The 24573-nt window shown below is 44.3% G+C and overlaps 1 protein-coding gene across 1 annotated transcript in view; it reads left to right on the top strand.

The window, feature by feature from the left end:
* LOC132571056 (zinc finger protein 135-like) overlaps positions 1-20480 on the top strand; it is a 33557-nt gene extending 13077 nt beyond the window's left edge. Inside the window, exons 3-9 of the mRNA XM_060237693.1 lie at positions 7347-7464; positions 8786-8856; positions 9056-9182; positions 10844-10957; positions 17276-17401; positions 18283-18408; positions 18862-20480. Coding sequence (XP_060093676.1) covers positions 7347-7464; positions 8786-8856; positions 9056-9182; positions 10844-10957; positions 17276-17401; positions 18283-18408; positions 18862-20390 — 2211 coding nt within the window. The 3' untranslated portion in view covers positions 20391-20480. The remainder of the gene's footprint in view (positions 1-7346; positions 7465-8785; positions 8857-9055; positions 9183-10843; positions 10958-17275; positions 17402-18282; positions 18409-18861) is intronic.
* Positions 20481-24573: the final 4093 nt, after the last annotated feature.

Genomic DNA, 24573 nt, shown 5'->3' with positions numbered 1-24573 from the left:
GCAACTACTCCGCATTTTCTCTTGGTACCACAGATGCCTTGCCACATCTTTTCTCTTTTTATGAATTGTTTTAGTGTGTTTGTCAAGGTGAATTAACCATAATTTGATTTCTAGGATTTGTTTTGTTAAGTTTGCTCATCTTTTCTTTCAATATAGATGTGCAGGGAATCTGGACCTGCAAGTCAAGTCTAATGCATGCTCAGTAGTTCTAATTGTTGATAGTCCTGTTAAGAATTGTTTGATGTATGTGTAACCATTATGTTGCTTTTCAGAGTTCTGGTTTTGTTAAGCTTTTGTTGAAATCTGTGCTCACATGTGAGACCCCCATACCAAGATCGTTTTAGCTGAACTAGCCCAGAGAAAAACTGGATGTAGTGGGACCTGATCAGCTCACTAATGTCCAGGTTTTTAATTTCTCTGCTCTAGCTCACCTGCCATTTTGGGTATGATCCCTCTCATATAAAGCTAGCTAGCATTGTTCTATTGAGGCCTCAGTTTTTGTTTTTGAAGTTTTTATATTGTTTTGACAATTTATTATATTCCAAAGCTATAGCAAAGGTTTTCTTTTGTCTCTTCTTTGTGGAACTAGTTTCATCATATGGGGGACGCCCCAAACTATGGTCATTTTCCTGGAGCTCCAAGCTTGCGCACAATGTTTTATTTTAAGTTTTATGCTGCAACAAAGTATATTTGGGGTTGTGTTTTCTGAATTGTGTATGTTACTTTCCTTCCTTGACAAGGAAAAAGCCTCCTAAAGTCCTGAATGATTAATGTAATAGGCAAACCTGCCCAATGCAGGCCCCTAACATGACATATGTAAGCTTGTGACGTAAAAGCTCACTGGTCACCACACTCTGGACAGGAGGACACTTCACTAATATCTTTTTGAAACTCCTTTCTTCATGGTTGAATGTATGCATTTTTGATCTGCTGTCACTGCTCCCTACTCTGGTACAGAATCATCCCCCATGTTGTCATGTGTGAATGTTTTTGGTTCCTTTTTGGTTCTTTCCTCAAAGCCCACCGTTGCTCTATGGACCATCGGTGATACAGGCAGAAAAGCACCATTGCCAAGTCCATGCTGGGTTACAGGAAGAATTCCCTTTTAGCAACAATAAAGACAGATTTCGCTGGGTGCTAGGGGGGGTGGGAAGACTCTTCAGTTCACCCTCCACTAGGACTTTCACATACCCAATAGGTACATGGAAGAAGATCCCCTTCAAACCCCAGTATAAGAAGCTTATCAAGGGGGGGGGAGAAGAAGAAAAGAAGACTCAAGATTAAGATATGGATTCACTTGTAACCATGAACTCTAATGTACCTGTGTGTTTTCCTAATCAAGTATTGTCATGATTGTGTGTGATTTATAGATCAATTCTTATTACTTATCTGGTTTAAATAGCAGTAATGATTTTATGAACTCAACTTTTATTTCAATGATTGTAACCCTGTGTTTTAATACTGTATGCCCTACAATGTTGCCAATGCCTGTTACCCCTGCATCGTAGTATTCAAAGGAAGGAACCTTTGGCCTATTGGGATATTTTTCCAAATTGATTTTTGAATAGTTTAGATAGTGGCTCCAACCTTTTTAGATAGACGGTACACCCCGGTAGACCCCTGAAGCTACGTGGACTCGCCGCCTGTCAACTACAGATATGGACATTGTGTTATTGCAAGACCTCGCCACCAGATGGTGACATAGGTCTTGAGGGGGGGAACTGTGAGGAAAAGCCCCCTACTTTTCATACATGTGAACATCATGATCACCAGCATGGTTGCCAGGGTGCCTGGAGATTTGACTCTCACACATCTGCTCTAAGAAGTGGACTTTGCTTACACTTTCTAAGGCTTATATGGCAGCTTTGCATTCTACATCTCTGAAGAGTGGTAGCCAGAACTACAGACATGCTCCAGCTGCTCCTTGTGTGCCCAGTCTTGGCCACTGCAGTGGAAGAAGCCACCATGTTTCCAGCCTGGCTCCATGGACCTAGAGCTAACAACAGCAGAATCCAGCTTGCTTTCCTGACCCAAGCTTACCCTGCCAGGCTGAACTCATTCCTTCTTAGTGGGAAAGTCACACGTACACACCCTGAGCCTGCAAGCAACCCATCTGTTTTAAGAATGGATTAATAGCTCAACTGTTGATCCTAATTGCTCAGCAATACCAGAACAATAAATCTTGCCCAGCAGAAGATGAGAAAGAGGAAGGACATCTCCTGTCTTTATCAAGTCTTTTGTCTAACCCGGGTGGTACCTAGGCCAGCATTTGATTACCTATTGTCACCCTCCTAGTTAATCCCATTTAAACTTAAGTATCCAGCCATTCCCATTCTTACTCCAGTCTAAGTACCCTGGGGCCAACACAAGCAGCATTGCAGCTTGGAAATTTCCAGGTTCACTGGACTAAGGTGAAGTTCATTGGCCAAAGCAGGCATCCAATTAGGTGTCAGTAAGGAATGTCCAGCCTTCTTGAACCTCCCATCTCTCCTCCCTTGGACCTCCCAGTCCCTAAGGGTCTGAGGAAGCCTATTTAACCTCTGACCCAACTCCACTCATGTGTGCTTTCTATTCAGCAACCCCTATTACCCGCTGTCTAGATCCATCCCCAATTCTGGCCACAGTGTTGGGTCCATTTCCCCTGTCCTCTTAAGTCGCCATTGGAAACCTTCCTGGAAGACTACGATGGTAAATATTACCCTGTCTGTTTATCCATATATGTTCCCCTATTGATCTATCTATATTTCCTAGACCTGTGTGAATGTGTGAGTGTTTTGTATTTTCACCTTGTATGAAAGAAATATTATTCTAAATAAATTACAATTGATTTTTACTAAATTAGAGTCTCTTATTGAGCATTGACTCTCTAAACGGTTGAGCCTGGTATACACAGATAATAAAAGATTCCTATTGGGACAACTGTCTCTCCATCTAATTCCCCAATCTCATTTTGAGAGCAGTTTCCCTAACATCACACAGTCAAAAGCTTTGGTGCAATGTATAGAACGCAGGCTGATTTTCGTCTGAGATTCACTTGTATGCTTCAAAAACCAACATATATTTGCTATCTTATCTCCAGTGCTTTTGCCTTTTCTGAATCCAGCCTGAACATCTGGCATTTCTCGTTCCACAAATGGTAACAGACTTTGCTGTAACATTATAAGCATCTCATTGATGCCACAAGAAATGAATGGGAAGGTCCAGTAGTTGCTGCTGTCTTTGATGCCTCTTGTTGCTTGGCGGGGGGTCACAGTGGGAGGGCTTCTAGCCTCACTGATGGACCTCCTGATGGCACTTGGTTTTTTTATCCACAGTGTGACACAGAGTATTGGACTGGATGGACCATTGGCCTGATCCAACATGGCTTATCTTTTTTTTTTTTTGTAAAACAATTTTTATTAGTAACATATGGTAATAAATCTATATCTTACATCTTTAAAAGTTTCTTTTATCTACCCCATATATTACTTTCCACCCACCCCTCCCCCCGTTACTTGACCCCCGCCAGTGTTATTTACTTTAAAAAAAATACTAAAGGTACTCTTAACTATTAAAACAAAAATTTATATTCTTCTTTTTAAAGCTTAATTATTATCAAAAATTGTCCAATGTCCTTTTATTTTCCACTCTTTTTCTATATATCTTCTAAACTTTTTCCACTCCGTCTGAAAAACTTCTAAATCATAGTCTCTTAATATTCTTGTTAATTTGTCCATTTCACTCCATGTCATAACTTTTATAATCCAATCCCATTTCTCTGGTATTTTTTCTTGCTTCCACAACTGCGCATACAATGTCCTAGCAGCTGAAAGCAAGTACCAGATTAAAGTTCTATCTTCTTTTGGAAATTTTTCCATTTGTAATCCCAAAAAGAAAGTCTCTGCAACTTTCATTACTTCATATCCCAATATCCTAGAAATTTCTTGTTGAATCATTTGCCAATACTGTTTTGCTCTTTCACAAGTCCATCACATAGGGTAGAAAGAACCTTCATGCTTTTTACATTTCCAACATCTGTCTGGCATCTTGTTATTCATCTTTGCTAATTTTTTAGGAGTCATATACCATCTATACATCATCTTAAAGCAGTTTTCTTTAATACTTTGACATGTTGAAAGTTTCATAGAGTTCTTCCACAAATATTCCCAAGTTTCCATCTGTATTTCTTTATTTACATTAATTGCCCATTTGATCATTTGAGATTTCACTACTTCATCTTCTGTAGACCATTGTAGAAGTAATTTATATACTTTTGAAATTAATTTATCATTGTCTCCAAGCAGAACTTTTTCCATTTCTGTTTGCTCTTTCCTTATTCCTTCAGTTTTAATATCATTCTCCACCAAGCTCTTTATTTGTTGCATTTGAAACCAATCATATTTATGATTCAACTCTTCAGCAGTTTTCAGTTCTATTTTGCCCCTTTGTATTTTTAATAATTGATTATATGACAACCACTTTTCTTCACCTATCTCAGCCGTTATTTTTATTACTTCAGCTGGTACTATCCATAACGGTCTTCTCTCATCTCCGTATTTCTTGTATTTCATCCATATATTTAGTAGATTACTTCTTATATAATGGTGAGAGAGAAAACCGTCCATCTTCTTTTTTCCATAATACAAATACGCGTGCCAGCCAAATTTATTTCCGTGACCTTCCAGCGCCAAAAGTTTTTTATTTAACAACGTTATCCATTCTTTCATCCACACTAAACAAACTGCTTCATGATATAATTTTAAGTCTGGTAGTTGAAATCCGCCTCTCTCTTTTGCATCAGTCAAAATTTTCATTTTAATCCTTGGTTTCTTCCCAGCCCACACAAATTCTGAGATTTTCCTTCGCCGTTTATCAAATTGTTTGCCCTCCTTCACAATAGGAATAGTTTGAAACAAATACATTATTCTTGGTAAGATATTCATTTAAATTGCAGCTATTCTACCCAGCAATGACAAATTAAGCTTGTTCCATTTTAGCATGTCTTCATCCATTTTATACCATAACTTCTCATAGTTATTTTTAAACAAGTCAATATTTTTCATTGTAATCTCTATCCTTAGGTACTTTACCTTAGAAGTGACTTCACATCCCATTAGTCTCTGTAGTTCTTGTTGCTTAATCATCTGCATATTTTTACACAGAATTTTTGATTTTTCTCTATTAATACAAAGTCCCACCAACTCCCCATATTCTTGTATTTTAGCTAACAACAAAGGTGTAACTTGTATGGGGTTTTCATTTATAAACATTATATCATCATCAAAAGCTCTGTATTTGTAAGTAAATCCTTTTTTTCTTAGACCTTCTATGGGCGTTTTCCCACAGAGCTTACTGCGGAGCGATGTCCCTCTTCACCGCGCAGCGTCTGCACGGATTTCCCACCAACTGCTCCACAGAACCAGGAAGAGCCGTGGCTTTTGCATCGCTAACGTAAATTGGTTTTTAGCGGTTTACATTTGCGATGCAAAAGGCCCGGCACTTCCTGGTTCTGCGGAGCAGTTGGTGGGAAATCTGCGCAGACGCTGGTGAAGAGGGATGTCGCTCCGCGGTAAGCTCTGTGGGAAAACGCCCTATCTCTTTTTCCTCTTGGATATGCATCAGTAATATTTCAAGAACCATTATAAACAACAATGGTGAAAGCGGACAGCCTTATCTGGTACCTTTGCTGACTTTCATACCTTCTGTAAGGTCTGCATTTATACACAACCTTGCATTTTGTTCAGAGTATATTGCTTTTATCATTCTTATAAAATTTTCTCCCAGCTCCATTTTTTCCATTACTGCAAACATAAAGTCCCAGTTTAAATTGTCAAATGCTTTCTCTGCATCCGCAAAGAATAATGCTACTTCTTTTTCTGGATGTCTTTCATAATATTCTACAATATTTACAACAGTTCTAATATTGTCTCTTATTTGTCTTTTGGGAAGAAACCCTGCTTGATCCTCCTTTATAAAGTTTATCAAATGTTGTTTAAGCCGTTCTGCCAAAATTCTTTTAAATATTTTATAGTCAATATTTAATAGTGAAATAGGTCTATAATTTTTTACGTTCGTGACATCTCTATCTTCCTTGGGTATCAACAAAATAACAGCTTCTTTCCATGTGTTTGGTATATTCCCTCTTATTCTTATCATATTCATCAACTTCTGCAGTTTTGGTATTAATTCATCTTTAAAAATTTTAAAATATTTAGCTGTATATCCATCTGGTCCAGGTGCTTTCCCATTTTTCATTGCGTTGATTGCTACTTCAAGTTTTTTTTTTCAATAGGATCATTCAAAATTTTCCTCATATTTTCAGTTAAGGGCTCTATTTTTATCTTTTGTAAATACTCATCCATCTTCTCTTTCTTTATTTTAACACCTTTAAACAATTTGGCATAGTATTTAAAAAATTCTCTTTTTATTCCCTCTTGAGTAACCACTTCTCTTCCATCTACCACAATTCTGTTAATAACTCTATTTTCTCTCTTTTTCTTCAATTGCCAAGCCAAATACTTTCCCGGTTTATTTGCTCCTTCAAAGGATTTCTGCTGAAGTCTTTTCAAACTCCATTCCACTTCTTTATTTAACAAATGTCTCAATTGAGTTTGTAATCTTGTAATTTCCCTTAAAATTTTCTTTTTTCCTGGACTTTTTCTCAATTCCCCTTCCTTTTTCTTTATTTCATTTTGAATGTCCAACAACTGTTTTTCTTTCATTTTCTTATCTTTATTATTTAAAGTAATCAACACTCCTCTCATTACTGCTTTATAAGCATCCCAGACCGTCTGAAAGTCAATATCTTCTTTGTCATTCACTTGGAAAAAAGCTTTAGTTTCATTTTCTAGGCATGTCACTGTTTCTTTATTCTGTAGCAAATCTTCATTCAATCACCATCTTCTCAATTTCTTGGATGGACCATTGGCCTGATCCAACATGGCTTCTCTTACGTCTCCTTTTGTTGGAATTGGAGTATCAATTGAGCATTCCCAATTTGTGGGCCATTGCTTTCTTTTCCATATTTGTTAGCATGTTCTTGAGGGCCCCTTTTTTCTAGAACTTCAAATAAATGAGTGTACTGATATCCCATCTACTTCTGATGATTAGTTTCTCTCAGTTGCTCTCAGTGCAGCTTTCCCTTCACTATCTAAAATTCCTCAGTGTGTTGTTCCCATCTTTTCTTGGATATTTCTACCTCTAGATTTTTCACTAAGCCGGGAAGAAAACCCAATTTTGATTCTTGCCCCTGTGGATGAAGCAGCTCTGATGCTGGATGCAGGAATAAGGAGACTGGGAGTAGGTCAGGATCCATCTCCTCCACCTGTTCCATTCCTTCTTACCTGCCTCCCTTGCTGTTGTTTCAGATGTGGGGACGATCCATGAAGATGGAAGCGAAGTTCTCTGAGGAAGAAGGAGGTCCTCCATCAGAGAAAGGTCAGAGGGCGCAGGCCCAGGAACATGCCGGAGAAGCCCTCTCAAGAGGTAAGGGTGTCCATTCCCCAGATGGGATTGGTGTAATTAGTCAGATTGTTGAGCTGAAGGTTCAAGATAGGACAGAATATTTTTGCAGACTCCACAGGCTTGACGTAGTGCCAGAGGATGTAAGGACGGCCACCCCAATTTAAGGGGGAGTAGACAGACTCCTGGAAGGCAGTTCCACCCTATTTGACATTAATTAAAATTTTCGTCTCTCACCTTCCTTTCTTTGGAGGGTCTCAAAATGGCTCCCAAAATAACAGGAAGAGAAATCTGGGTGCAGCCCTTAGTCATGGTGAATAAATGGAGGCTCCATGTTCTGCTGACCTGGGTGGCCGAGGTGAGCCCTGTCTCATCAGATCTCAGAAGCCAAGCAGGGCCAGCCCTAGTGGGTTCTTGCAGGGGAGACCACCAAAGAAGTTGAGGGCTGCTCTGCAGAGGCAGGCAAGGACATCCCACCTCTGGCCTTGAATACCTGTGGGTTCACGATAAGACAGCTGCGTCTCACACTGTGATCTGAAATAGTGATCAGTGACTCACGAAAGCTCGTACTCTTCCAAAAAAATTGTTAGTCTTTAAGAAACTGGTGGACTCTTAGTCTTTTCTTCACCTGGGACTTGACCACGATTTACAAACACACATCCCATGATGTTCTGGGGCAGCATCCCTCTGGAGCCCCATTGTTGGGGCCATGATTTGGTTTTGTTACAAGGCTTTCCAGGGGCATCTGTCAGAAAGAGGATAGTGGACTTGGGATGCCATGACATTTGAGGATGGAGTGTGGGCTGGGGGTGATGCCATGTCGATGTCTTCTCCATCCAGATCTGGGGTGGCCAGACTGTGGCTCAGGAGCCACGTGTGGATCTTTCATGCATGTTGCGTGGCTCTCAAAGCCTTCACTACCCTGTTGGCCAGCTTCTAGAAGGCATTTGCTGGCGGCTTGGAGAATGCCTTTAAAGTTGCTTTCTTTCCACCTCTCCCTCCCTCTTCCCATCTATTTCCTTCCTTGTGGCTCTCACACGCCTGATATTCCTGTCTTGCAGCTGTGAAACATTTGATGTTTATTCTGTGTGGCTCTCACATTAAGCAAGTTTGGCCACCCCTGATCCAGATGCTTGAATGTGAAGTCAGAGCATTAGCAGACACCCTGGAACTCTGTTGGTAATACTCTAGTTTCCAGAGCCTTGGCTGATGCACTAAAATCACATCATTACAAATTTTCTTGAGTGTAAAGAAGACCAGGTGTGACAACCCCGGGAACAGGGATGTGTGAGACAGAATTTAAAAAAGCGACCAATTCATCCTTTCCTTGTTGTCTCCCTTGCAGGCAGTGAAGAGACATTGTCGAGCCGTCACCTTTGCAGAGGAGTGGAAACGGTTGCTCCCCCTCTGGTCCAGGTATGGGGGGAAGAATGGAGATAGTCAGGTCCCCCCTCCTTTCTCAAGGAGGTTTTTGGTCCTGCTGACAGAGGAGAGGGAGGCTCTGAACCCCGTTTTCTTCACATATACCAAACACTACATCCTGCGTCCTCCCAGAATGCCCCTGTGGAGAAGGTAGTCTCGGCCTGGAATGACAGAATCTGATTTTTTTTTTCAGTGTCCCTTTTCCTTTGAGGATGTGGCCGTGTATTTCACCTTGGCCGAGTGGGCCCTTCTAGATCCGGGCCAAAAAGCTCTCTATAGGGAAGTCATGAAGGAGAACTATGGGAGCGTGGCCTTTCTGGGTAAGGATCTTTTTTAGGTGCCAAGGGTGCACACTTGCCAAGTTTGGTGTAGCGGTTGAGCGCGTGGATTCTTACGTGGGAGAACTCGGTTCGATTCCCACTTTTCCACATGCAACTTCAGGAGTGACATTGGGTCAGTCATAACTCTATCAGAACTGTTCTGCTCGAGAGCAGTTTCTGTCTGAGCCCTCTCAAACCCACATAAGAACATAAAAGAAGCCATGTTAGATCAGGCCAATGGCCCATCCAGTCCAACACACTGTGGCTGATGGACCTCTGCTCCATATTTTTATCCAATCCCCTCTTGAAGCTGGCTATGCTTGTAGCCGCCACCACCTCCTGTGGAAGTGAATTCCACATGTTAATCACCCTTTGGGTGAAGAAGTCTTTTATCCATTTTAACCTGACTGCTCAGCAATTTCATTGAATGCCCACAAGTTCTTGTATTGTGAGAAAGGGAGAAAACCTATCTCACGGGGTGTCTTTTGTGCGGAGGGGAAGAGAAAGAAGACTGTTAGCTCCTCTGAGATTCCTTCAGAGAAGGAAGGGTATAAATCCAGTCTCCTCCTCCTTCCCCTCCTCCTCCTAAGACCAGGTCTTCCTGTCCCTTTCCACTATGTTGGTAGACCTGGCCTCTGGGGAACAGGTCTACCTACTCCAGTCCACTGTATTAGTAGACCTGTCCTGTGCTGAGCCTTAGAAAACATACTAGCACTCTGGGCAGAGAACCTCTTGGAATCTACTTTGTTGTTGTTTAAAAGTGAAATATGACAACCAGCATCACAGGTCAAGTGTAACAGAGGAGGAACAATCCCTGTTGGAACCCTGCCTAACCTAACAAACAGGAAGTTGCTTAAATGTTATCAGCCTGCCAATCTACTTGTTTATTCAGCTATTTATATCCCAATTCCCCCTCAAGGCAGTTTACAAATCATACTGAAAAGCATAATTGGGGTGTGCAACAGAATTATTTTCCCCTGGCTCCATTGTAGCCCGGGGGGAGCCTTACAGTCATTGCCCCATAGGCTGTAATGGAGAAACAATCTTGGGGTATCTGGAACTTTGATGCGGCTGTTATTTTGAGGAAGGGGCATCAGATTTGTGGCACAGCTGCTGGTGCCTCCCCTCAAGAACCTCCCCAAGTTTTGGGCCAGGGAGTCCAATTCTATGGGCCTCAGGAGGTGCCCCCATCCGCCATGGTTTCTGAGCAGAGAACAGAAAGCTGCAAGGGGCCTTCTGAAAACTTCTTTTTTCTGGAACACCGCTTCCAATTACAATCCAACCAAATGTAGACGGATTGTAATTGGCCGTGGTGTTCCAGAAAAATGAATTATAACAAAATAGAAACTTGGGAAGCCAGGAAATAAATTATGGCACCTCTGCTCCACTGAACCTATGAATATGAAAGACCGCCCCTTGAAGAAACAAAATTGGACTGGATCTTTTATCATTCGTTGGACTACAGTTGAAATGTGACTTACTTTTTGGACAGTGGTTGTGTCGTGCTTAGGATGATCTTCTTTCTGCACCATTAAATTATTATTCACTGTTCAGAAATTGCATTTTGTGGATTACATAGAGAACTATTTTCTACACAGAGTAAGTTTGTTGTTTTTCTCCGGCTTGTTTCACCTCCGTGGTCCCCATCTCCGCTATTGTAGAAGAAACAGCTGGGGAATTCCAGGGGTTCCCTTTGGGAAAGGCCACAAATGAAGATGCTGAAGGAAACTTGAGAGATGGAGATGAACCACAGCGACAGGAGGAAAGCCACACAGGTAAGAGGAGGGAGAAGCCCTTTCCTTGCCAAGGAAGAGGTATCTTGATACCTTCTTGTGTTTTAATTGTCAGGAGCAGACTATCAAAAGAGCTTCACAGCGTTTAAAGGGGCAATCCAGGCTATCTAGTCCAAACCCCTGCTCAATGCAGGATCAGCCTAGAGCATCCCTAAAAAGTGTTCGTCCAGCCGCTGCTTAAAGACTGTTCATGAAGGGGAGCTCACCACTTCACTAGGGCTCAGTAGTGGTTAAGTCTGCGAACTCTTATTTGGGAGAACCGGGTTTGATTCCCCACTCCTCCACATGCTCCTGCTGGAATGGCCTTGGGTCACGCGTAGCTCTTGCAAAGTTGTCCTTGAAAGTGCAGCTTCTGTGAGAGTCCTCTCAGCACCACCCACCTCACAAAGTGTCTGTTGTGGGGGGGGAGGGGAGGAGATATAGAACAGGGGTGTCGAACTCATTTGTTGTGAGGGCCAGATCTGACATAAGTGAGACCTTGTTGGGCCAGGTCATGATGGGTTGTGCCGAGCTTGGTCGAGTTGGGCCATGTGTGTACCTATATAAGCTTAGGTAGCAGAGATATTAAGAACACAGACAAACACACATATATTATTTAAAAAACTTAAAACATGCTTAAAACGTTAGCACTTATTGGTCTTAAAGATGCTTTCTTTATTTCTTCCATGGGATCAATGCAACTAGGCAAAGGAAGCTCTGGCTCTTTCCTTCCTTCCCCAGGCCAATAGAAGGAAGAGAGGCTTGGCTCAGTAGTGCTGCTGTGCAATTGAGTGAGCCTGGCAAAGCAAGCTATTCCTCCTCAAGGGAGGAACTTCAGCCAATGGAGAAAATAGAGGTTTTGCTCTGCAGCTCCTGTGCAATTGAGCAAGCCTTGCAAGCAAGCTGTTATGCAGAAGGAAGCAAGATATAGGGAGAAGGAAGCAGATGACAGCCAGTTGCTCAGAGGCCTGATAGGGAGAAATCCGGGGGCCGGATTCGGCACCCAACCTGTATGTTTGACACCCCTGATATAGAGGATTGTAAGCAGCTCTGGGTCTCTGATTCAGAGAGAAGGGCAGGATATAAATCTGCAGTTTTCTTCTTCTGCTGTGTGATTGAGAAAACCTGGCAAAGCAAGCTCTCCCTCCTTCCCAAGGGAGGAACCTCAGCAAAAGGAGAAAATAGAGGCTTTGCTCTGTAGCTCCTATGTGGTTCAGGAAACCTTGCAAAGCAAGCTGTGATGCAGAAGGAAACAAGAGAGGGAGAAGGAAGCAGACAACAACCAGTTGCTCCGGGGATTGATAGAAGCCCTCTGGGCCTGATGCAGCCCCCAGGCCACATGGATGACATCCCTGCTCTAAATAGTATACCATACCTGCTGTCAGTACGAATCGTGTCACATAAGAATGACACAAGGGAAAGTCTGAAATCATCTGCCAAAAGGTTCAGGTTTATCATCGATACTTAAAAACAGAAGCTCGAAACAATTACTGACATTTCTGAAAGCGACCAAGGAACTGAGGGGAGGTAAACTGCTCGAGCTGGCTTCCAGACAGCCAGCTTGCCGATCATTTCTGAGTTTCCCATAGAGATGGCCTGAATCAGCCCCTGTGCTGAAAAAGCCCAGGTATTTGTGCTGAGAGACACATGTGCAGCAAGGCAGTAGAACCAAGGCTGCTGGGTGACCGGGTTGGCCTTGAGAACTAGGCATTAGAAGAAGGAGAGATTGGATTTATACTCTGCCCTTCACTTGGAGTCTCAGAGCAACTTAGAATCTCCTTTCCCTTCCCTTCCCCTCCCAGAGCAGACACCCTCTTAGTTGGCATGGAGAGATCTCTGACAGAAACTGGGCAGTTTTCCCGGAAAATCAGCTGATCAGCAGGGGGGCGTCGGCCTTTAAAGAGCCTGGGAGGTGCTTCACTGCCCCTTCCCAACCCTTAAAATTATGAAAACAGAGGGGGGAGGAGGCGCTCAGGAAGGGGAGGCTGAATTTGGTGCCCCCACCCTGCCAGTTTTGGGGACGTGGTGGGCAGGCCAGCCTTGGGGCCAAAAAAAGTTAGGGGCCACTGTGCTGCAACACTTAGTGGGTGATCTGATCATGCCCAATGTTTGCATCACTGAACTTTGTGGCCCTCTGGCTGGCTTGGAACACAGTGAGGGCTGCTGAGTTTGACCTCTGGTTTCCTGCATGATGCAGGGGTGATGTAATAATGCCCACTCTTTGCATCACTGGACTGTTTAGCCCTACAATGCTCGCTTTTAGCAGACCGAGGAATGCTCAGCTTGACTTCCAGTTTGGATGGATGATGCAGTGGCTGATATAATAATAATGTCCAGTGTTTGCATCACTAAGTGCGCTCCATGGTAAACTTTGGTGGACCAGCCTGGCTAAACATGTCGCCCACTCTGTTGATAGCTGCAAATCTGCTTTGTTGGTAAATCCTTCAACTATAGCCGAACCTTCACCCAGGCGCCCTTCCCGAAGACACTCAGCCTTTTGAGATTCTTTAGTTATAAACAATTTTTATTAGTAACATATGGTAGCAGTACTATATCTACAACTTATAAAAGCTTAAAATAAAAGAAAAACCTTTCTACCCCATATCTTACTTTTCCCCCATCCCTCCCCCCGTTACTTGACCCCCGCCAGTGTTATTTACTTAACAAAAGCAAATATTAAAGGTACCCTTACCTATTAAAAAAAAAACAACCCCCCCCCAAAGTTATATTCTTATTTTAAAAACCTTAATCATTATCAAAGATTGTCCAATGTCCTTTTATTTTCCACTCTTTTTCTACGTATCTTCTGAATTTCTTCCACTCCAACTTAAAAAGTTCCAAATCATAGTCTCTTAGTTTTCTTGTTAATTTGTCCATTTCACTCCATGACATAACTTTTGTAATCCAATCCCATTTCTCTGGTGTTTTTTCTTGCTTCCACAGCTGCGCATACAATGTCCTAGCAGCTGAGAGCAAATACCAAATTAAAGTTCTATCTTCTTTTGGAAATTTTTCCATTTGTAATCCCAGCAGAAAAGTCTCTGCCACTTTATTGAATTCATATCCCAAAATCTTAGAAATCTCTTGCTGAATCATCTGCCAAAACATTTTAGCCCTTTCACAAGTCCACCACATATGGTAGAAAGAACCTTCGTGCTTTTTACATTTCCAACACCTATCTGGCATCTTGTTCATCTTTGCTAATTTTTTTGGATTCATATACCATCTATACATCATCTTAAAACAGTTTTCTTTAATGCTATGACATGTTGCGAGTTTTACAGAATTCTTCCACAGACATTCCCAAGATTCCATCTTTATTTCTTTATTTACATTAATTGCCCATTTTATCATTTGAGATTTCACTACTTCATTGCCTTTTGAGATTCTTAACATGGACATGGATCCCCTGCCTCTGGCATGTGGCTATAAATACTGCCTAGTCAGTGTAACTTCTCTGTCCAAATTTATATGGATCATTGTCCAGAGGAGTTGGCAGACAGGAGTCCCAGTTTTGCTTCAGCAGGATTTAAGGCAGTCGCTGCTCTGACGACCCTCACGGTGCAACATAGCTGTCCTTCCCATGCACAATCTAATGGATTTGTGGAGCATTGGATATTGGTGATAAAGCAAGAACTTACCAAAGACTTAGTGGTATCAGGTCCTTCAGAAAGTGCTTTGGTCCACCAGCGTTCAGTTTGGTGTAGTAGTTAAGTGTGCGGACTCTTATCTGAGAGAACCGGGTTTGATTCCCCAATCCTCCACTTACAGCCGGTGGAATGGCCTTGGGTTAGCCAAAGCTCTTGCAGAGCTGTCCTTGAAAGGGCAGCTGCTGTGAAAGCTCTCTCAGCCCCACCCACCTCACAGAGTGTCTGTTGTGAGGGGCAGAAGATATGGGAGCTTGTAAGCCACTTTGAGTCTCTCATTCAGAGAGAAGGGCAAGGTATAAATCTGCAGTTTTTTTCTTCATGGGACGGAAAAGGTCCTTCCCTTGCTGCAATGAAATATTAATTCAAGTACCCAGGAAACTGAATGTTTTTCCCAATAATTTTCTAGAAGATGTTTTCGCTCATTTACAAGGTATGTACCTCAGATTACGGACTCTGACTGAGCTACTCTTCACAGAAATCTCTAGATGGAGCCCCCGTGTTGCAAATTGCACTTTGGAGTGGCAGCCGGATCCTGTCTCTCAGTCCACAGTCCAGGGAAGTTACAGGGCCTACTGTAAGCTCCAGGAGAATTGGCTACATCAGGGGTGTATGGCCTAATATGCAAAGGAGTTCCTTCTACAGAAAAAGTGTTTTAGTTGCAAGTGTTTTGAGAGGATGGGACAGACACTTTTGGGGTCTTATCTGGAATTTGTTCTTTAAAGTATATATGTTTCACATTTCACATAGATGAGGCAGGTAAAATGAGTACCCAGCTTGCTGGGGGGAAAATGTAGATGACTGGGGAAGGCAATGGCAAACCACCCCGTAAAAAGTCTGCCGTGAAAACGTTTCACATAGGATTTTTTTTGTAGAAAAAGCCCAGCAGGATCTCATTTGCATATCAGGCTACACCCTGTTGACACCAAGCTAGCCGGAACTGCATTCCTGTGCGTTCCTGCTCAAAAATGGCCCTGGGTCTATCCAACTCTTTTCACCGTCATGGTAGATCTAGCCTCCGGAGACCAGGTCTACCAGTCATTGTCCACTATATTGGTAGGTCTGGCCTCTGGAGACCAGGTCTACCTGTCCATTACCAGTATATTAGTAGACCTGCCCTCTGGGGAATAGGTCTACCCATTATTAGATCTTCCCTGTGCTGAGCCTTAGAAAAGATACTGGCTCTTGGTGGTGGGAGAAGCTCTTGGAATCTACTTCATTGTTGTTTTTTAAAAGTGAAATATGACAACCAGCATCACAGGTCAAGTATAACAGAGGAGGAACAATCCCTGTCACAATCCTGCCTAACCTTACAAACTGGAGAATCTTTCTGGGGGTATCTGGGGCTCTGATGGAGCTGTCAAATTTGCAGCACAGCTGCTGGTGCCTTCCCTCAAGAACCTTCCCAAGTTTTGGACCAGGGAGTCCAGTTCTATGGGCCTCAAAAGGAGGTGCCCCCATCCCCCATGGTTTCTGAGCAGAGAACAGAAACCTGTGAGGGGCCTGCTGAAAACTTCTGTGCCAACGCACCCTCGTGCAGCTTACAGGGAACTCTGGCTGCAAGCAGGGCTTTCTTTGTAGCAGGAGCTCCTTTGTATATTAGGCCACACACCCCTGATGTAGCCAATCCTCCTGGAGCCTGGAGGGCTTTTCTTACAGGGCCTACTGTAAGCTCCAGGAGGATTGGCTACATCAGGGCGGTGCAGCCTAATATGCAAAAGAGTTCTGGCTACAAATAAAATCCCTGGTTGCAAGTGTTTTGAGAGGATGGAACAGGAGAGACACTTCTGGAGTCTTATCTGGAATTTTTGATACTGCAGGTTCCTCCGGGATGGGGTTCCAGAGGGCCTTACTTTACTGTAAGAAGTTAATGACCTTGAGGCCTAATAAGCCAGTCTTCTGGCTATTGCTGACAATAAGTTGTGCTTCTTTCTGGAGGGACAGGCTGACTCTGCCGCTGCAAAAAGCAGAAATGTCTGCATGATTCAGACATGGCTGTGCATTAAATAATAGATAAGCCCAGGTAAGGTGTAGAGAATGGCTCAGAAATAGCAAGACAGTGGCTCTGAGCTTGAGAAAGGTGTCTCTGCACTGCAGGGTGGGTTTTCTCAGTGTTCGTTACCTGCCCTCCTAACAAATGGCACCCTTCCAAAAACAGTGGGAGTCCTCCTTTAAACTGTGGGGTTCATGTGATGAGTGCCTGACTTCTCTTCCTCCCCGCCCCTGTCCCCTGGTGAAACATGTATCTGGGAGAGGCTTCACAGTTGCAAGGAAACTCATAACTGTTGCAAGGAAACTCAAATCTGTTCACAATTGCAAGGAAACTCATAACTTCTTGTATGTAACCGTCAAGCACAGAATATCAAGAGCTGCACGGCAACTCAGGTGGAAACTGGGGCTGCATGGGAAGTCATATGGAAATAGGGTGAGGAAACAATTCTTTGACACTTTTCCCCTTAAAGTATATATATGGGAAGTCTGGAGAAAGGAGAGAGAGTCAGGATATAAAAACACCTCTGCAGAAGGGCCTGGCAGGGATAAGATGTGACCGGACTCTAAATTCAGAAGAGAAAAAGATCTTGATAAAAGAAATACACCCCCGTTCCTCAGCAGTGCCTGACTGATGTCTTGGCTCTTTGCCTGGGTGCTGATTGAAACTCTTCCTTTATTCCAGCAGCAGGTGTAGAGCAGACAGCTGGGGAATTCCAGGAGTTCCCTTTGGGAAAAGCCAAGAATGAAGATGCTGAAGGAAACTTCAGAGATGGAGACAGACCACAGAGGCAGGAGGGAAGCCACACAGGTAAGAGGAGGGAGAAGCCCATTCCTTGCCAAGGAGAGGTATCTTGATAACTTCTTGTAATTAATTGTCAGGAGCAGACAATTGAAAGAGCTTCACAGTGTTCGAAGGGGCCATCCAGACTATCTAGTCCAACCCCCTGCTCAATGCAGGATCAGTCTAGAACAGGGGTGGCCAACGGTAACTCTCCAGATGTTTTTCTGCCTACAACTTCCATCAGCCCCAGCCATTGGCCATGCTCGCTGGGGCTGATGGGAGCTGTAGGCAAAAAACATCTGGAGAGCTAACGTTGGCCACCCCTGGTCTATAACATCCCTAAAAAGTGTTTGTCCAGCCACTGCTTAAAGACTGCTCATGAGGGGAACTCGCCACCTCCCTAGGGAGCCAAATCCACTTTTGAACAACTCCTACTGTAAAAAAGGGTTTCCTAATATCCAACCAGTACCTACCCACCCTTAGTTTAAACCCATGACTGCGAGTCCTCTTCTCTGCTGCCAACAGGAACAGCTCCCTGCCCTCCTTTAAGTGACAGTCCTTCAAATACCTCAAGAGAGCAATCATGTCCCCTCCCCCCTTCAGCCTTCTCTTCTCCAGGTCCCTCAGCCTTTCCTCATAAGGCTTGGTCTCCAGGGAAAAGTAGGGGAATTATTTTTTGCCATTTTTTCCCTTCAAATACATATGGGTTGTCTAGGGAGAGGAGACGTGGGCAGAAGATAAGAACAGCTCTTCAGAAGGGCCCGGCAGGAGATAAGACTTAACCAGTTTCTCAGTTTGGGAGGGAAGCAGATCTCATAAAAGAAATGCAGCCCCATTCTTGAGCTGTGCCTGACTGTTGGCTTGGCTCCTTGCCTGGGTGCTGATTGAACCTCTTTCCCTTATTCCAGCAGCAGGTGTAGAGGAGACAGCTGGGGGATTCCAGGGGTTCCGTTTGGACAAAGTCAACAATGATGATGCCAAAGGAAACTTGGGAGATGGAGACGGACCACAGAGGCAGGAGGGAAGCCACACAGGTAAGAGAAGGGAGAAGCCCATTCCTAGCCAAGCACGGGGTTTCCATAATATCCAAGGCCAAGAAGAAAAGTCATTCGAAAAGAGAAGGAACAAAGGCCTCCATCCTAACCAGAGAATCCACTCCAGGGAAAATGAAAGCATGGGCTTTGCAAAGACCCTCATTTTGTAAGCACCAGTTCACTCAAGAGAGAAATTATGTAATTGTTTGTATAGTAGAAAGATTTCAGTGTGAAAAGAGCCCTTACTTCACATCAAAGAAGTCACATAGATGGGGAGACTAAAGCAATCATTTTTCATCCAGGAGGTTTAATATACGTTTAAATTGTATATTATCATACACTTCTGTATACAGCAGGAAAAAGCCACTGGAATATTTGGAGTGTGGATGGAAATTCGGGTGCTGATCAGACCTCCTTGGGTGGGCTCTAACAGGATAATTTTCTTTATTCCAGCCGGGGACGATCAGAGGAATGAGAAGGGTGAGGAACTGCATCCTCTATTGCCAGATGAAGCTAAGAATGAACACTTGAGAGGCAACTTCCAAAATCAAGGCAGACCTAAGAGAAAGAAAAGCCAAAATGCCAAGAAGAGGGGTCAACCAATTCCTTGCCAAGGGGAAGATTTCCAAGAACTAATATGCATGGTGAAGGAATCATACAAGTGCTTGGCTTGTGGAATGAACTTCTCAGATGAATCCCAGTATAATGACCACATACGAATGCATAGTGGAGAGGAGACCCATCAACGGCTGAAGTGTGCAAAGATCATGACTTGCAGAGGAGAGCTCCGTAGACATCAAAGAATACATACTGGAGAGAAATCTTACAACTGCTCAGACTGTTGGAAGAGCTACCCAGAGAAATTAGACCTTGTTCGACACGAAAGGATTAACTCAGAGACTGGAATGGCGTTCTCTGAGGGAGGAAAACGTAATAGCCGTTTTCCAAAGCAGTCTACAACGACGGCATATAAATGCTTCCAATGCAGAAAGAACTTCAGATACAGATCACAGCTGTTTCTGCACGAAAGAATTCACACAGGGGAAAAGCCTTTGGAATGTTCAGAGTGTGGGAAAAGATTCAGTCATAAAGGCAATCTTCAAGAACATCTAAGAACCCACACAGGGGAGAAGCCATTTGAATGCTCAGAGTGTGGGAAGAGATTCAGTGGCGATCTTCAAAGGCATCTAAGAACCCACACAGGGGAGAAGCCATATGAATGCTCAGAGTGTGGGAGGAGATTCAGTCAGAATGGCAGTCTTCAAGAACATCTAAGAACCCACACAGGGGAGAAGCCTTTTGAATGCTCAGAGTGTGGGAAGAGATTCAATTGGAGTGGCAATCTTAAAAGCCATCTAAGAACCCACACAGGGGAGAAGCCTTTTGAATGCTCAGAGTGTGGGAAGAGATTCAGTCAAAATAGTTGTCTTAAAAGTCATCTAAGAACCCACACAAGGAAGAAGCCTTTTGAATGCTCAGAGTGTGGGAAGAGATTTAGTCAGAGTAGCAAGTTTCAAGAACATCTAAGAACCCACACAGGGGAGAAGTTTTTTGAATGTTCCGAGTGTGGGAAGAAATTCAGTCGGAGTGGCCATCTTAAAACACATCTAAGAACCCACACTGGGGAGAAGCCTTTTGAATGTTCCGAGTGTGGAAAGAGATTCAGTCGGAAAGGCAATCTTCAAGAACATCTAAGAACCCACACAGGAGAGAAGCCTTTTGAATGCTTAGAGTGTGGGAAGAGATTCAGTCACAATAGCGGTCTTAAAAGCCATCTAATAACTCACACAGGGGAGAAGCCTTTTGAATGCTCAGAGTGTGGTAGGAGATTCAGTCGGAGTAACAATCTTCAAGAACATCTAAGAACCCACACAGGGAAGAAGTCTTTTGAATGCTCAGAGTGTGGGAAGAGATTCATACTGAAAGGCTGTCTTCAGAAGCACCAAAGAATGCACACAAGGGAGAAACCTTCTGAATGCTGAGAGTGTAGGAAGAGATTCCATCATTGTGGCCATCTTCAAAGTCATCAAAGAGCCCACACAAGGAGAAATCATTAAACTGCTTCACCCAGAGGTGTCGAACTTATTTGTTATGAGGCCAGATCTGACCTAAACATCACCTTGTTGTGCTGGGCCATGCATGCCATAAAATGTTATGCCAAGTCCCTGACATATAAACACAGGAAAACTTAATTAATCATTTTTTAAAAAACTAAAATGTTAGCCAAAATGCTCTCAAAAAGAGGTTGGGGAATTAGTTAGGTGGGCACGTGGCTCACTAGGGATCTTTTACCAATGTATACAAGACTCAACCAACCAGAGAGTGATGCTTAAAATATTAGGGACTCTAATTTAGTAAAACCAATTATAATTTATTAAGAAAAATATAGTCTTCCATACAAGATAAAAATACACATCCAATCACACATACAGTCCTAGAAATATAGATAGATCGATAGGGGGACATAAAGGGTAGACACACAGGGTAACATTAACTATCGTAGTCTTCAAGGAAGGCTCCAATGGCGACAAAAGAGGACGGGGGAAATGGACCCAATACTGTGGCCAGAATTGGGGATGGATCTAGACAGCGGAACTGGGATACTGCTAGAAGCACACATGAGTGGAGTTGGGTCAGAGGTTAAATAGGCTCCCTTAGGGGATGGGAGGTACAAGGGAGGAGAGAGGGGAGGCTCTGCAATGACCAGGAGGGCTGTGTTGGTGTAATGAATCTATGTAAACCCAGTCTGACAGCTATGCTTTGACAGCTGGTGATCTAGCAGGCATGCTAGGTCACAATGACCTTATCAGCAGGCCGGTTTGAGCCGGCAGAAGCCAAGAGAAGAAACCTGCTGAGTCAGCATGACAGTGCACAGCCAGGATTGGCTGGTAGAACTATAAGAAGACTGTGTGTGGAAAACACAGGTCTCTCTCTGAGAGTTGGTGTGTAGGCGGAGCATTTTGTCTGTTGAAGTAAGATATTGGACTGCACTAGTGAGCACTTATTGTATATATCTGTAAATACACTATTTTGGCACTAGTTGCAGGTGTCTGGCTGATTTCTTTCCTGGAGCCCTGTGTCGGGCAGGTCACCAAGCTCACTCTGCTAACTCCCGCACCGACAGGGTTATGGGCCCAGCACGCTTCCGCTACGCGGAGGAGCACCGTGAGAGTTGAGCTGGCCGAGAGTTTGGAAAGAGCCGGAGGCGAGGAACGCCGGTTGAAAGACAAAGAAGCACCAGCTATCTCGTTTTGAGAGCCAGAGGGACGACGGCAGCCAGCTGTGTGGAGGAGTCGGCATCATGGCTCAGCAGCAGCTTGCAGTGGCCGTTGAGAAGCTTAACTCAGCCAACTACGCGGTGTGGAGCCTGAGAATGGAACACTACCTCAAGCGTGAAGGGCAATGGCTGTTTGTGAGTAATCCACCTGCAGCGTTAACTCCTGCCGAGACTGTGTTAGCCGATAAGGCACTGGCAAACATCGTGCTGGCTATAGGAGATGACCAGCTAGTATATGTGCGTGGGAAGGACACTCCCAAGGCTGCCTGGGACGCGCTCAGTGGGGTTCATGTTAGTACCACTGCCGGCTCCCTTATGGCCTTGACTAGGAAAATGTTTCGCACCGTTATGCCAGCTGGAGGGTGTGTGAAAGACCACATCAAGAAGCTAACGGACTGTTTCGTTGAGCTTGAGGCCAGAGGCAAGACTGTAGCTCCCGATGACAGAGTTTACATTTTACTGTCATCATTGCCGCCTGAGTTTACTCCCTTGATAACTTCCCTGGAGACAGTGGACGTAGCGACCCTGACAATGGAGTACGTCTGTGCCCACCTGCTTGATTTCCAAGAGAGGATTGCGGCAGTGAGCTGTCCGGGGGTGTCGGCCCAGGAGCGTGCGGCTATCGGCTCGTCCGGGAAGACAGCCAAGAGTGAGCCAGCTTTTGCTGCTGGCAGACGTCCAAAGGCTGAGAAAGAGGAGCCGACTGCAATGGCAGTCCGACGCTGCTATGGCTGTGGGTCGTCACAGCACCTGCTTCGAGCTTGCCCAGAGAGGGGGAAGAAGCGTGGATGGAGGCAGCGAGAGCGGAGGACCACCAGCCCGTGTGAGGAAGGAGCCCGGTTGGTCACGTCTGCAGTAGAGAGCACAGGGTCTGCCTGGATTTTAGACTCTGGGGCAACGAGCCATCTCTGCTGCAAGAAGGAGCTGTTGAACAGTATTGACATTCCTGAACACAGGCATGTTAGATTAGCTAACGGGACCACTGCCAATGCTACTTGCTCAGGCAATGTGAAGTTTCCTGTGTTAAATTGCACTTTGCAAAATGTGTTATGTGTACCCACACTACAGTCAAACCTGCTAAGTGTTAGCACGCTAATTGACCAGGGATACCAGGTGAGGTTTGAAAGGACCTGCTGTAAAATCCTGGGAGGTGGGGGAAAGGTGCTTGTAACTGGAAAAAGAGAAGGTAAAATATATGTGGTCCAGAATGAATGTGCCCAGGTGGCACAGGTGTCAAATGAGCCTGTACACAATAAGTGTATACATTTACTGCACCGGAGACTGGGGCACTGCGGGTTTAGAGCGTTGAAAAAAACCCTGGAGTTGGTACCAAGTCTAAAAGTGAAACCTTGCAAATGTTACTTGGATTGTCAGGTCTGCAAGAAGACCAAAAGCAGGGCATGTGCTGTTTCTAAGGAAAGCACAAGAGAAAGTAAGCATGCCCTAGAGCTAGTTCACTTAGACGTGATTGGCCCATTGCCAAAAAGTCTGTCGGGGAGGAGGTACTGCTTAGTGGCCACAGACGACCATACGAGGTACTCTTGGGTCTTTGCTATGGTACAGAAATCTGAAGTGTACAAAACATTTATAAAATGGGTCAAAGCAGTTGAGAGGCAATTAGGTGTAAACCTCCAGGCTATTCAGACCGACAGAGGGGGGGAATTCTTATCAAATGAATTGAAATGTTGGCTGGAGAACAAGGGCATTGCCCACCGTTTAATGAACCCAGCCACGCCCCAAGAAAATGGGCTAGCGGAGCGCACAGGAGCTGTGTTGCAGACGTTAATGTACAGCATGCTTGAAGATGCAAGGTTGCCAATTTGCTATTGGGCCGAAGCCATGTACTGTGCTGTTTTTGTGCATAATCGTGTTTGGTGTAAACCTGTAAATAATTTGCCCTATAGGTTGCTGTATAACAGGTATCCAGATTTGAAATTTCTGAGAATCTTTGGGACACAAGCCTGGGTGAATATTCCACTGAAGAATAGAAGGAAAGGAGGTGACCGGGCAGTGAGCCTAACTTTTCTGGGCTACCAGCCAGAAACCAAGTCATATCGCTTTTGTGATAAACGGGCGAAGCTAACCTTTAGCAGGTCCGCTGGATTTAATGAGCAGTCCAGCTGGGCAAGATTACATTCAACGGAAAGAGACCTGGGAATGCTGCCAAGTGCTGATAAGAGTACTGGAACACAGCCCAGACCTCCAGCCCAGGAGCTGGCACGCAGTGGGACAGAAGGAGGTGAGCCGAATCCTGGCACAGGGCCACGGGTGTCGGCTAGAGCCACAAAGGGCATTCCTCCTGCTAGATACGGGTTCCCAAGTGCGAATCAGGTCAGCACCCCTGAACCTTACGAGGAGGTGCTGGAGCTAGATAGCACAGAGAGGCAGGCATGGTTTGCAGCAATGCAGAAGGAATATAATTCCTTGCTGAAGAACAGAGTATTTTCAGAAGTGCCAAGGCCGGCCAACCGAAACATTATCTCTTGTAGGTGGACCTACAGGTTAAAGAGAGACGCAAATGGAGCAGTGCAACGAAAGGCCAGGTTAGTGGCCAGAGGGTTCAGCCAAAGGAAGGGATTGGATTATCAGCAAGTATTTGCCCCCACATTAAAAGCTGAAACCCTAAGGGCAGCATTATGCAAGGCTGAAAGCACAGGGCAACAAGCCCATCACTTCGATTTCGAAACAGCCTATTTGAACTCCCCCTTAGACCAGGACCTGTTCATGGAACAAATCCCCAGTTTTGATGGGGGTGGTGGTGTGTTAAAGCTAAACAAAGCCTTGTATGGCTTGAAACAGGCCGGGCACACGTGGTACAAGTGTTTGAAGTCAGCACTGATGAAAGTAGGTTTCAACCAGCATCTGGCAGACCCTTGCATGTTCAGCAG

Source organism: Heteronotia binoei, chromosome 5 (assembly GCF_032191835.1).
Source record: "Heteronotia binoei isolate CCM8104 ecotype False Entrance Well chromosome 5, APGP_CSIRO_Hbin_v1, whole genome shotgun sequence".
Classification (NCBI taxonomy): Eukaryota; Metazoa; Chordata; class Lepidosauria; order Squamata; family Gekkonidae; genus Heteronotia; species Heteronotia binoei.
Note: the sequence above shows the minus strand (reverse complement) of the source record. Positions and strands in the feature narration are given on the sequence as shown.